The 14,021-nt window shown below is 55.4% G+C and overlaps 1 protein-coding gene across 1 annotated transcript; it reads left to right on the top strand.

Moving 5' to 3' along the window:
- Positions 1–4,672: 4,672 nt before the first annotated feature.
- On the top strand, positions 4,673–13,933 carry PIK3R2 (phosphoinositide-3-kinase, regulatory subunit 2 (beta)). The gene is made up of 13 exons (XM_006885886.1): positions 4,673–4,994; positions 8,268–8,360; positions 8,713–8,763; positions 8,861–8,992; positions 9,122–9,341; positions 9,907–9,998; positions 10,136–10,244; positions 10,351–10,449; positions 10,640–10,820; positions 10,909–11,034; positions 12,883–13,025; positions 13,178–13,354; positions 13,858–13,933. The coding sequence occupies exons 1-13, from the start codon at positions 4,673–4,675 to the stop codon at positions 13,931–13,933; spliced, it is 1,821 nt and encodes a 606-aa protein (XP_006885948.1).
- The last annotated feature ends 88 nt before the right edge of the window (positions 13,934–14,021 follow it).

Here is a 14,021-nt window from a genome sequence, read left to right as displayed (position 1 = left end):
CATGACCCACTCCACAGGACACTGCACGATAGGAGAAGAATGTCCACTCTCTACAAGTTTCTGACTGTTTTAGACCCACCAGGGTGAACCTTGACTGTGATTCATCTGAGACGAATCTAGGGGGTCCCCTTGATTCAGAGCTTCCCAGGGATGAAGTTCAAGTGAGAAACCTGAACTGAGGGACAGCAAGGCCCATGTGTGCCCCTCATCTGTGTGATATGGCTTGGGGGAAAAGTGGCTTTCCCACTCTGTGCCTCAGTTTCCTTGTGTTTACAAGACTAATTCCAACAATTATTTATTAAGCGACTACTTTGTGCCAAATGCTTTTTCATGTGGCTTCTCCTTTCCTCTGCCAGTCTTCAAAAGGCTGGAGGTGGTGGCATCATGCCCATTTTACAGTTGAGGCGATTGAGGCCTGGTTAGGGACAGGAACACGTCCCATGATCCACTAATGAGTCACAGCATGAGGGATAATCAGTTGGACCTTGTTCTGGTGCACTGGTCATCCAGGATGGTCTGGTGGAGGATCTGGTGGCAGATACACCAGACTCCAGCCCCAGCTCTGCCTGGTGATGCTGTGTGACCCGTGACCCAGGAAGAGTTGCTTGGCATCTCTGGGCCTCCATTTCTCCATTTGGAGGCAGCTGATGGTGAGGGCACTCTTCAGGCACTGCATCCCACTCAGCATCCCCACCCTCGCCTCTAGCCCAGCACTGTCTGGTGCTGGAGGCAGGACCATGGCTGTGCATGATTCGCCCCCTTTCCAATCTGGAGATGAATAAAAAGCCCGCATTTACAAGAGGACTTCGCCTGTCTTGATTTGTGTGGAGGGAGGGAAACGGGAAGAATGGTGGGATGAAAACCACCCCTTAGCTCAGCAAGATGAGCATGGAGCCAGCCCCTCATCTCTAACCCTCTCCTTGCTGTTGTTTTGTGCAGTCGAGTCACTTGCAACTCCTAGAGACCCTATGTACGACAGCCCTAAACTCTGCTCTATCCTGTGCCAGTCGCACTGTCTCCGATACACCCATCCTGATTACCCCAGTCACCAAATCAATCCACCTCCTAGAGAGCCTTCTCTTGTGCTGTCCTTCCACCTTCCCAAGCATGATGTCCCTCTCCAAGGACTGGTACCTCCTTACAACATGTCCAAAGTATGTTAGACGGAGCCTCAGAATCCTTGCCTCCAAGGAGCCGCCCAGTTTAACCCTCTCTAGGATGAACCTGTTTTCTGTCCATGGTACCCTCAATACTCTTCTCCAGCACCACAGCTCAAAGGCATCAGTTCTCCTTCTATCCTCCCTAGTCATTGTCCAATTCTGACGCATTACAAGTGATTTCAAAGACCATGGCCTGTATCAGAGGCACCTTAGTCTCCAGAGAGACACCATTGCTCTTCAGTACTTTGGAGATGTCCCTAACAGCAGACTTTCCCATCGCAGTGCAGTAAAACTCTGATGCTCCCTAATGGGCCAACTGAGGTGTCAGGAAGGCTACTCGGGAGTTAGACATTTATATGTCCCCTGGTCCCCACCTCCCTCTAAAACAGGTCCCAGGGACCCTGGGCTGTATAAAAGAAATCCTTTGTGCCCTAAAACTTCAATCGAACCCAACCTATCCAGAACACTTGGCTACTTCCGGTGTTGCAAACCTTCTAGGCACACTCCTCACCCCCTAACTGTTGCCAGAAACAAATGGGTAGCATCGGTTCCAGGTCCATGGGCGGCTTCCGGGCGCTCTCCGCTGCCATAGAAACGCCTTCAACTTGCTGCTCCTCAGACGCGAGCTTGTTCGGCTATTTCCGGAAAGATCCACTCGTTAGGGCGGGCCCCTTCCCCACTTCTGTTCCCTGCACCACCGGGCTGCCTCACCGCCATCTGGAGCCGTCCACGCTTAGGCAATTTGTGGAAGCTGGCTGGGCTCTCTGGACTCAAATCCCCGCGCAGAGGCGTATGTATGGAAAGTAGTGGCTTTGGCAATTCGTTTTAAATTGCTGACAATGGAAATGAATGGTATATAGAAAGTGCTCAATGGCGCCCCTCCTCAAAAGGCAGCCGGGGCACATCTGCACCCGCCATACCCTAGATATGCCTCCGCTCCTAGAACCGATCACACTCTGTTCAGCCGAAACGAACTCGGCCACCTCCGGAATTGCTCGGGTGTGTCTAAACCTCGCTCAGCCGAACCCGAAGCCTCATCGGCCAGGCTTGATAGATCTCGGCTATTTTCGGAAACAGTCGGCTGTTTTGACAGCCCCTCTAGACCACCATTCCCGCGGGAATACGCTCGGTTTTTTCCGGAGTGGCTCGGGTGTTTCTAAACCTGGCGGAGCCCAACGTAAGGTTATTGGAGCTACTCGAAGCATTCGGCTACTTTCGGAACTACTCGGCTCTCCCGGGGGAGCACTTCGGCTTTCTCCGGAAGTAGTCGGGTATCCCCGGTCTCCGGCTCCGCTTCGGCTCACCCGCGGGACCCGAACGCGCTGGGCCATTTCCGCTGGGGGCGGGCCCGTCCGCTCGGAACCGCGGCGGCAGCTGCTGCGGCGACGGTGGCGGCCGCGGTCGAGCCACGGGGCGGGTTCAGCTCGGCGTGACGGCTGCGGCGGAGGCGGCAGCAACACGACCAGGTGAGTCCGACCGATTGTCGTACAAGGTAGGTGCGAGAATAAGGGTGCACCGAATGTGGGGCTCGCTGGAGGTCAGGACGGAGCGCTGGACTGGATCGAGCCCCGCGGAAACTGGGGGGGCCTCATGGAAGGGGAGCCGCATGGGACTCAGGGCTCGGCTTGACTCGGCTGCAGTGCAGTCTTCCCGGGGACGCGGGGTGCAACTCGGGGCTCCAGGTAGACATAGGCTCCTAAAGCCGCAGCCCCTACTGAGGTTGGCCCTGTCTGTGCTGGGGACACCGAGCAGTAACGAGGGGCTCCCGGTTATTGTGTGGAATAAAATGGGGACGAGAAGTCAGGGGTCGACTCCACTTCCGGTCCACGAAGGCCCCGAGTGTGTATCTGTCCACGCGTGAGCGCGCACCGACCCCGCCCGCGCCTTAGACAGTTGTGCGACCCGCCTCCCCCAGTCTGATTCGGGTCGCGCACACCTAGTGCTGTGCAAACATCTGCACACTAGGATCCCAGGCAAGCTACGACAGGCCCTTTCTTGCATGTCCCCTCGCTGGGTCTCAGTTTCCCCACCTGTGGCATAAAAGTGACAGGGTCCAGAGAGCAGGTACCTTGGGCCCTGGGGAACAAGGAGCCCTTGCTCTTTGCTAGACATCTGGGACTCCTGGCCGCCTAGCGCTGGGCCTTCACCTGGCACTCAAGACTTTAATGGGCGGACTCCTCACTCTCACCAGCCCTCCCTGAACTCCTGGCAAACGGCTTCCCTCCACTGTGCTTTTGCATGAACAAGTCCTCTGCCTGGTGCACCTTCCCAGCTTTCACTGAGAACCCTGCCTTCCCTGGACACCCCCCACCCCCTAGCCCTTCTCCTTCCAACTCTCTGCAGGGTAGTCTATCTGTTCCACTCTTCCTGAGACTGGGGTGAGCCTGGGGTGATCGCCCACACCTGGCAGCTACAGTACACCTCTGCCATCTGCCTTGAGGCTGCCTACCCCACCCCTGCACGTTTTGAACAACCTGCTAGACACTCCCTGTATTGAAGCAAGCTGGAGGCGGGCTCCCCCAACTCACTCCTTCCCTGCAGAGAGGCCCACAATCCACCAGTGTGGACTCACCTCTAGGCTTACCTGTAGGGGTCTCTGCCAGGACCTCCTTCCCCTTTGCTCTGCATACCTGCTGCCTCCTTTTGAGCTCAGTTCTCCCAGTCGCCCTTTTGGACTTCCCTGAACGCCTCCCACACCCCTGCAGCCCTGCTCACTCTCATTGTACAGAACTTTCGGACCATGTGCCTAACCCGTTCATTTCTTTCTTTTCTTTTCTTTTTTTGACCCGTTCATTTCTTATGCTGACTTATAGTCAGGCCAATCTGGGTTTGAATCTTGCTTTCTTCTTGGCCCTGAGGAAGGCCTCTGTAGTCTCAGCCTTGGTTTCTTCATCTCACAAGGGCTTTGTGTCCTGGGTCGTTTCCTAAATACTTTGACGGGGGCTACTCTTGCCCCCATTTTACAAATAGAGAAACTCAGGCCCAGAGAAGGGAAGGGACGAACTTGGACCCCTCTCAGAGTTGAGGCAGGAAGGGTCTGAGCCCAGCTGACTCCACCCTGCCTTCCTCCCATAGGTCTGAGCCCTTGGCCGAGCATGGTGGCTGCCTGTGCACTTGGCTCCCTCGGAAGAGCCCCAGCCTTGGGTGCTGATGGCCTCCCACACGAGGGAGTGAGTGACCTCTCCCGGCCCCTCCAGCTGATGGAGCATTTGGCAGCAGAGTGAGCGGAAACAGCACAGATCCCACCCACCTGTCAACTGATGGTGGACACAGCAAGGAGGGACCCTGGTCAGGGTCGGGGCATCATGGTGGAAAGGGAGGCATAAAGCAGCCCACCTGGCCTCACCTGACCTCAGAGTTTTATTTCCACTCCTTCAAGTTCATGGCGGACACAGGGGTCTAAGTACCCTAAGCCAGCCCAGGGGACCCTCCTGCCGGCCCCTCCCACGGCCCATGGGGTCAGGAGGGCCCCCAGCAGCCACCTGACTGTCTGGACACCACCTCACCCGGCCATGGCAGGTGCTGAGGGCTTCCAGTACCGAGCACTGTACCCATTTCGCCGGGAGCGGCCCGAAGACCTGGAGCTGCTGCCTGGGGATGTGTTGGTGGTGAGCCGGGCAGCCCTGCAGGCGCTGGGTGTGGCCGAGGGTGGCGAGCGCTGCCCACAGACCGTGGGCTGGATGCCCGGCGTTAATGAGCGCACACGGCAGCGTGGTGACTTCCCTGGCACCTATGTGGAGTTCCTGGGGCCCGTGGCCCTGGCCCGGCCTGGCCCCCGACTGCGGGGTCCTCGGCCACTGCCTGCCCGGCCCCGAGATGGGCCCCCTGAGCCAGGTGAGTGGCCATCTGATACAGGGTCATGCCTGGGGACTCCGTCAGCCTCTTCTTGCTGTTGAGGCCGCGATACCCCTCTCGGGGAAGACTTAGCTGACATCCATTCAGTCATTGGACATGTGTTGATGGCACGTACATTATGGACTGGGCCCAATTCAGGGATTAGGGGCCAGCAGTGGACATAGGCCTGGCCCTGCCTTCACAGAACTGGCTTAAGGAATAACGAACGGGGTTGGGGACAGCACATGATGAGGATAGAGCCATTCCTGCGGGGAGCTGGGTGGAATGTTCTGGAGCTGCCAGGGTGAAGGCTGTGAAGTGGGATAGAATGGCAGAAGGCCCCCACGATGGGGAGTGGAATGAGGAAGTAGAGGCAGCAGTAGCTGGACCTGAGGGCTTGTGGGAAGAGCATGGAACTGGGCCTCAGGGATTGTGGGAGGGGTGTAGAATTCATTGAGCGTAGGGTTGGATTCAGAGGTCTAGTTTCCGTCTTCAGTTCACAGACCCTGTCCATCCAGGAATTCTCTTTGTTACTCTTGTTCCTAAAATGAGAAGATGGTGAAGCGTGGTGGACTGTGAGGACCCCATGTCCCTCTGGAGAGACCCTTAACTACCCCTGCTTGTTGTTCCTAAGCACATGCTGAAACTTTGCCATGTGCCAGGCAGGAAGTATGGGTTCTAGCTGGGGAAACTGAGGCCTGGGTGAGAAGAGGAGGCTGACCGGTGCTGAGCCTGGTCTGACCCATGAGGCCTGTGCACAGAGCAGAAGGAAGAGGTGCCCAAGGGTCCCTCAGTGTTCCAGCGGCCTGCGAGGCACTGAGAGCAGCCCGTCTTTGTGCATGAGGGACGCTCATGCCCAGAGAGGTTGGGCTAGAGTTCCTGGCTCAGGGCAGATCAGGGGCTCCAAGCAGCTCGGCATCTGGTGTCTCCAGGGCCCGGGCCTGTATCCCGCCTCGGCCCGAGGAGCAGGAGGCCCCATCTGGGCTCCTGGCCAGAATCTGCCTCTGTCCCTGGTAACAGCCGCCTCCCTCCCCAGCCTGGCCGAGGTCCAGCCACCGCATGCTGTCCCACGCGAGGCGGCTACCCGGCCTGCCCTCCCAGCCTTCCAGGACCACATGACCCTACCCAAACCCACCCACTCTGGCCTCAGTTTCCTCATCTGGAAACCACAGGACTGGTCCCTTCATGCCTGTTGCTCTGGATTCTGAGGACAAGCTGAGTCTACTCATGTCCCTACTGTTTGTTCCCACGCGGGGAACTAAGGCAGAGCCCCCACGTAGAAATAACCAGAGGGTTGTCCCTTCTGTAATATAGAGGTGACCACTCTTCTGCTGGGACCTCCCCACCAGTTGGCAAACTGGTCACAGATTCAGTGTTAAATGTCTAATCCCCACCCCTATCCACTATCCCCTTCACCCTGGGTTGGGTTTTCTTCACTGTTTTTTCTGGCATTTTCTACATAGCCGGGCCCTCCTCCAGCTTAAGTCTCCACCTGGCCCATCGCTCAGGAGGCCCCGCAGGCCCCAGCTTGCCCCTGCTGCATGCCAGGGCGTCCCCGCTGAGGGCCAGAGCCGTATCTAGTGGTGATAGAGGCAGAGGCTCCAGGACACCAGGGCGGGAAGGGCCTTCCTGGCTGGGGGTGGGGGGGACCACCTGGCCACTGGGAACCCGATCAGTGGCTTAGAAGGGGGGCCTGGGACCACTTGGCCACTGGGAGCAAGTTCAGTGGCTTAGAAAGGGAGTGCAGAATACTTTTTAAAAAACAAACAACTTGGAAAAGAGGGAAAAGTGTTTAGGCCCATAGGGATATTTTCTTCTTCAATTCCTTTGTTTTTCCTGCAAAGAAGGACAGATCATTTCATCAACCCATTTCTCAGTTGAGGAAGCTGAGGTCAAGAATGGGCAGGTTCAGTGCCAGAGTCCTGGGCCCTGGCAGAGCCCAAACCCTGTTAAGTGAGTCTCCTGGGGCTGCCATGACAAAGTGCCAAAAAAACAGGGCCGAGTCCAACAGCAGGAAGATATTCTCTCTGTGAGGAAGAGGAGGCCCAAAGGGGAGGGTCCTTCCTTGGCTCTTCTGGCTTCTGGTGACCTGGGGCAGTCCTGGCTTTATAACCTTAGTGCTCCAAGACATCTGTCTTCACATGACTTTCTCTTGTCTTCTGGGCTTCTGAAGACATGGTAATGGCATTTAGGACCCACCCTAAACCCTGGATGATCTGTATGGCTTCCAGGTAGAGTAGTCTGCAGGGAGTTAAGCAACTAATCCAGAGATGATGCATCTGATAGTTCAACTCCAAGATAGACTATCTCCTTCTGTCCAGTTTGGTGGTGGTGTGTACCATCAGAAACCAGCTCACAGCTGACCCTCCCACGGCTTTTCAGAGGCAGTAAATCACACAGGAGGAAATTGCCTCTCTTTCTCTTAAGGAGCATCTGGGTGGATTTGAACCATGTACCTTTGAGTTGGCAGCACACCTCCTTACCACTAAACCACCAGAGCTTCCTGTGTGTAATTTACAGCTTCCAAAAGCTCGCTGGAGGGTCAGCTATGAGTCAGTTCTGACTTGAAAGCAATGAGTGAGTGAACTAAATTACAAAGAGCCCTAATGGCTCAATGGTAAAGCGTTAGGCCGCTAACCAAAAGGTCATCGGTTCAGATCTACCAGCTGCTCCTTAGAGAAAAGGCCTGGTGATCTCCCATAAGGATTCCACTGCCCCTGCCTTGGGAGAGTTGATTGATTCTCCTCACAAACCTCCATTGAGCTTCCATGGTGATACATCTTTACAGGAGGAGATGGCCCGTCTTGCTCCTACAGAGCAGCTGGTAGAATTGAACCTCCGACCTTTCAGTTAGCTGCCTGACATGTTACACACTACACCAAGAAACCCTAAGAGGCAGTTCTCTGTCGCTGGGGGTCACGATGAGTTAGCATTGGCACACCATAGCAGCTTCGTTATCATCTCAAACACTCTTCTTTCCAAAGACGATCACATCCGTAGGTACCAGGCATCAGGATGTGGGTATATTTTTGAGGGTATACAACCCATCACCCCTGGTTTCTGAAGTGGTGTAAAGTCCTGATGTTTCCACCCAGGACACAAATGCCAGCCGACTCAGCCTTCAGCCCTCCAGCCAGGACCTTCTGGCCTCCCCAGCTGCTTGCCCAAGCCATAGCCTCTCAGCAGCCACCCCAGCTAATGACTCTGGGGGTGCAGAGAGAGGGGCCAGGCCCTGCCAGCACTTCACCTCCATCCTTCACCCCCTCCTTCCAGGCCTCACACTCCCTGACCTACACGAGCAGTTCTCTCCTCCTGAGGCCGCACCCCCAATTCTGGTGAAGCTTGTGGAGGCTGTTGAACGGACAGGTGAGCCTCAGCCACAGACCAGCCCCCCCCCCCCCAGTTCTGCTTGCATACCTCAGGTGATGGGCAGTTCAGCCCCTCACAGGGTTGCCAGGTTCAGTCAGTGCAGGAAGAATCCCTTCTCCAGGCCTAAAAGGCTCTGGGCCCCTTTGTGAATAGGGAGATGAGTGACCCCACAGGGAAAAGGGAATGTGGACACCCTACTTAGCCCTCTGGCAAGTTCCCTTCTCCCCATCTATTTCTAGATTAAAAAAAATGAGACAGGGACTTGAGGGTCTCAGTTGGACAGTTTGGATACTTGGGGACACGGTTTGATCCCAAGTCTTTCTGATGACCCTCTGTCCCATTCACCCAGGACTGGACAGTGACTCCGTCTACAGGCCAGACCTACCTGCCCCACGCACAGGTAAGCCGGACATCAGCAGGCCAAAGAGGGAAGGATTCTGCCTCCGATGGCCTAGTGGTGACCCAGGAACATCTGGATGTGTGCCCTTGCCTTGCAGACTGGTCCCTAAGTGACGTGGAGCAGTGGGACGTGGTGGCCCTGTCAGACGGTGTCAAGGGCTTCCTTCTGGCGCTTCCAGGGCCACTGGTGACATCTGAGGCTGCGGCTGAAGCCTTCCGGGCCCTGCGGGGTGAGCCGTGTGGGGCGCCCTGGGAGATGCGTGATTGGGAAGGCACTGGCCAGCCACCACTGGGGAGGGGCCGGGGGTGGGCAGGCGCAGGCCGCAGTGCATTACAAGGCACCCACATTCTTTCAGCAGAGTCTGCGGGGCCCGTGGGGCCAGCGCTGGAGCCACCTGTGCTGCCCCTGCATCACGCACTCACGCTGCGCTTCCTGCTGCAGCACCTGGGCCGCATGGCCCGCCGCACCCCAGCGCCAGGCCCCGCCATCCGCGCCCTGGCCGCCACCTTCGGGCCGCTGCTGCTGCTGCTGCTGCACGCGCCACCACCCTCGCCGCAGCCGGGGGTTGCGCTGGACGGGTGAGGCATGGCGCATGCGCCAGAGGACAGGGCTCGACGAGGGGGCGGGGCTTGGATCCAAGTATTAAGAAAGGGGGTGAATAATAGTGCCACAATGAATGTATGAAAACCCCAAATCTAACCTAGCGGTGAAAAAGAGTGCCAATTGGTGTCACAATCAGTAAAATATGTTGGAGGGTGAAGGGGAAAAAAAACAAAACCCAAATCTCTAAATGTTCATTAAAATTAATAAAATTTAATAAAAAAAATAAAAAGGGGTGAATGTCACCCCTGTGTGTGGATGGGGCTCCTCGCTAGGTCTGAGGGCCCTAGACAGGTGAGAGGAACGCGGATGAGGCTCCTCACCCCGGGAGCCCCCCCAGTTGCCTCACTCAGGATCTCTCGTAGCCAATACTACTGTACCCTCACTTTCAATCACCCCACCCCAGTTCTGGTTATATTCTGTGAATGTAATTGAGCATCGATCACCTACACATAAGCACGAGTTGGCTCGTGCCACTCCCTCATGTTCAGGCTCACACACAGTCGTGTGTACACACGTCACCCTGAACCTCCCACCCCCCAGGTCGGAGCCCAGCCCCGGCCCGGACTTCCCAGTGAAGCTGGTGGAGAAGCTGCTTCAGGAGCATCTGGAGGAACAAGAGGTCGTGCCCCCAGGTGACACACCCCACCACAGAAGGAGGGAGGACATGCCGGGAGAATAGGCCCTGCCTTTGTCAGTCCGCCTGGTTACAAGGGGCTTGACCACAGGGGACCCTCAGTACTCAGTGTGCATTTCTCTTCCTGTGTCCCAGCACTGCCACCTAAACCTTCCAAGGCCAAGCCAACCCCTGGGGGCCTGGCCAATGGGGGCAGCCCGCCTTCCCTGCAGGATGCTGAGTGGTACTGGGGGGACATCTCCAGGTAAGAGCGCAGCGCTGCTGAGGCTCCTGGGAGAACTGTGGGTGAAGCTGGAGTTTCGAGGGGCAGGCAGTGTCTCCAGCGGGCTGATCCTGAGTCTCTTTGGCAGGGAGGAGGTGAATGAGAAACTCCGGGACACGCCTGACGGGACCTTCCTGGTCCGAGATGCATCGAGCAAGATCCAGGGGGAGTACACATTGACCCTCAGGTGAGGGCCTACCCTTTCCACAAGACCCCGGGTCAAAGTTCATGGAAGCAAGTGGGAGGGCATCTGATCAGAAGGACTATATAGGGTTTGGGATATACAGAATGTCACAGTCAGGGGACCCGGGTCCTGGTGGGCACCTGGGAGTCAGCCTTGGGGTCTGTCTGAGTACTGGTACTCCTCTACCCTTCAGGAAAGGCGGCAACAACAAGCTCATCAAAGTGTTCCACCGTGACGGCCACTATGGCTTCTCAGAGCCACTCACCTTCTGCTCGGTGGTGGACCTCATCACCCACTACCGCCACGAGTCACTGGCCCAGTACAATGCCAAGCTGGACACGCGGCTCCTGTACCCCGTGTCCAAGTACCAGCAGGTCTGAGCCAGGGATGGGAGCCCAAAAGGGGGTTGCCTGGCCCAGACTAGGCCTGGGTCTCCCCTCTGACATCTCTGGCTACCCCCAGGACCAGGTAGTCAAGGAGGACAGTGTGGAGGCGGTGGGCGCCCAGCTGAAGGTTTACCACCAGCAGTACCAGGACAAGAGCCGAGAGTATGACCAGCTCTACGAGGAGTACACCCGTACCTCTCAGGTACCCCCAAGGAGACGGAGGCACGAAGGCCAATGAGGCTGTGGGTACACATGCCAACTGCTAGGTCACAGAGCCAGGCACCAATAGTTATTATGTGCCGTCAATTCTCCTGCGACTCATAGCGACCCTGTGTATCAGAGCCCTGCCCTATCCTGAGCCAGTCTCACTGACTGTCACACCAACCCCCATTGCCCAAGTTACTGTATCAGTCCATCTCATCTGGGGTTTTCTTCTTCTGCGCTGTCCCTCCACCCTTCTGAGCAGGATGTCCTTCTCCAAGGATCTCCTGGCCATCTGGCCAAAGTTTGTGAGATGGGGCTTCAAAATCCTAGCCTCCAAGGAGAAACTTGGTTTCACCATCTCCAAGACATATCTGTTTGTTTTCTTGGCAGTCCATGGTATGTTCAAGACTCTTCTCCAGCACCATAACTCAAAGGCATTCATTCTTCTTCTGCCATCCTTAGTCATTGTCTAGCTCTCTGATGCATAGCAAGGAATTGCAAAGACCATGGGCTGAATCAGGTGCACCTTAGTCTCTAGACTGTTGGTATTTTCCAGTACTCTGGAAAGGTCCCTGTCAGCAGATTTACCTAATGCCCCCACCAATAGTAGAGGCAGCTATAAAGTCTGTCAATAAATATATATGGTGGAAATTGTACCATAAGTTCTTGAGCAATCTAAGGGTGAGATTGGACCTCAGTTTCCACATCTATAAAGTGGAACTACATTTTATACTCTTTATAAAGCTACACTTGTTACCATTGCATCCATTCCATTTCATGGGAATAGAATAGAATAGGTTTACTTGTCTGAAGTTTATAGATTCTTGCTTGCCAGGCCTTTCTTCCATGATGTCAGTGGGTGGATTTGAACCATCAATTTTTAAATTGTCAGCCTCAAACCACTTGCACTTCTCACATCCCTTATAAAATAGAGGTCTTGATGACCTCTCCATTCCCTTTAGCTGGGGACATGATTCAAAGAGATGAGAATAATCTAGTGAGGGGTCAGCATAGGGGCAGTGTTCACAGGAAAGGGCCAGGCTTTACCACTTGAGGGGCCTGTTCATAAATTCCCCAAGATGCACCGGCCTCAGATTGATGCCCCATCCTGGGCTAGGAATCACTTTGGTCCCTGCAGCAGTACACAGTGTGACTTGTCCCTTCTTTACTAGCAGGTCATTGGAGGCTCTGAGGGGATGAGGTGTCTAACCACGTCAGTCACGAGAGATGTGCACCCTCAGTGTAGAAAGTACTGGATTTATTGTTAATTCTCAGCAGGGCCGCAGGTTGAAATATTCATGGGTTCTCAAAGGAGGGAAGGAGGCTTGGGGATCGGGGGTCTTGAAGGCTCAGTAGCAGTTTGTTGGATGTAGCAGGAGTCAGAAGAATGAGGAACAGCTTGAGTAGAGGCTGCTTGGCAGAAATGGAGTCTTCTTTCACCCCTCAGGGAGCTCTGGTGACGTAGTCAGTAGGGAGTTGCATTTTTAGCTCAAAGGCTGGACTTCTCTGATGGTTCAAATCCATCAGCAGCTCCACAGGAAAAAGACAGTCTCCTCCTATGAGATTTGGTGGTGGTGGTGTTGATTGCCCTCGAGTGGGGCGGGACTCAATGAACAAAAGGCCTGAAGCCCCTCTACATCTATCGACACCAGAGTTCATAGACTTTCTGGAGGCATGTTATTTAGGAAGTGGATGCCACCCCATGAGATTTACAGCCTCTGAAAACCCACTGGAAAGAGAGCAATGAGTCAACTCCACGTCTTGGAGCTAATGAGTTAAGTGTCACCCTTTTTGGGGTGCTGGTGGGGAAGCCCCAGGAGATGTTGAGATCCACCCCCTCCTCCAGGAGCTGCAGATGAAGCGCACTGCAATCGAGGCCTTCAACGAGACCATCAAGATCTTCGAGGAGCAGGGCCAGACGCAGGAGAAGTGCAGCAAAGAATATCTGGAGCGCTTCCGGCGGGAGGGCAACGAGAAGGAGATGCAGCGGTGAGTCCGGGAGGGGAAGGAAAGGAACGGGCTTTGACGGGTGAATAGGAGTTCGCCAGAAAGGAGTCGTCACGGGGAATCACACAGTTTCGAGGCCGGAATTATGGAGTTGGGTACAAGAGCGTGTCCTTAAGGGAGCTGCCCTCCCACAGGATCCTGCTGAACTCCGAACGGCTCAAGTCCCGCATCGCTGAGATCCACGAGAGCCGCACGAAGCTGGAGCAGGAGCTGCGGGCTCAGGCCTCCGACAACCGGGAGATCGACAAACGCATGAACAGCCTCAAGCCCGACCTCATGCAGCTGCGCAAGATCCGAGACCAGTACCTGCTGTGAGTGCATCCCTTCCAGGAGCCCTGCAGTTAGCCTGACCTGCCCTTCCTTAACTCTTGAAAGCAAGGGGCTCCCCAAAACCCACGCTGTTTATATACACCTGCTGGGTGCCGAGTTTATATCCTTCAATATTTTTTCTGAAGTTTCCTGCTCAGCCATGCCAAGACTGAGTCTCTCTTGCAAAAGTCTTGTCGGGTCCTGCGTGTTCCTGACTGGCTCCCCGAGTTCAGAGAGGATGCGAGGCTCCACCCACGGCCAACTGAGTCTGCAAGGCTTTGGGAACCTACCAAGGTTCAACTGCTTTTGTCTATGTGACGCGTGCCCCCATGTGGCCACTGGGGGTATTACATCCAGAACAGCCCTCTTAGATTAGCCCCTTTCTCAGGCCAGGCTTGCTAGATGACCAAGGGCTTTGGCCTGCCTCTGCCCTGCCTCTGCTGTAGTCTCGATTTCTCCATTAGCAAAAGGGACGTTCGCTCAACTTTCCTTTTCTTCTCCTCAGGTGGCTCAACCAGAAAGGTGCCCGGCAAAAGAAAATCAATGAGTGGCTGGGGATTAAAAACGAGACTGAGGAGTAAGTGACCAACTGCTGGGAGGCAGGGAGGTCTTCCTTGAGGAGGCAGCATTGCTGATGGGTTTTGAGGGCGTGCATAGGAGTTCACCAGG

Source organism: Elephantulus edwardii, unplaced genomic scaffold (genome assembly GCF_000299155.1).
Source record: "Elephantulus edwardii isolate Elephantulus edwardi_28Jun2011 unplaced genomic scaffold, EleEdw1.0 scaffold00045, whole genome shotgun sequence".
Lineage (NCBI taxonomy): Eukaryota > Metazoa > Chordata > Mammalia > Macroscelidea > Macroscelididae > Elephantulus > Elephantulus edwardii.
This window is presented reverse-complemented; position numbering and strand designations above follow the sequence as displayed.

What these genes read in the sequence shown, in the direction of transcription:
- PIK3R2 (XM_006885886.1), top strand. Translation starts at nt 4,673, where the DNA reads ATGGCAGGTGCTGAGGGCTTCCAGTACCGAGCACTGTACCCATTTCGC. An exon ending in CCGGGGGTTGCGCTGGACGG is followed by an intron (nt 9,342 to 9,906) that starts GTGAGGCATGGC and finishes CCCACCCCCCAG; the next exon opens with GTCGGAGCCCAGCCCCGGCC. An exon ending in CCGTGTCCAAGTACCAGCAG is followed by an intron (nt 10,821 to 10,908) that starts GTCTGAGCCAGG and finishes GGCTACCCCCAG; the next exon opens with GACCAGGTAGTCAAGGAGGA.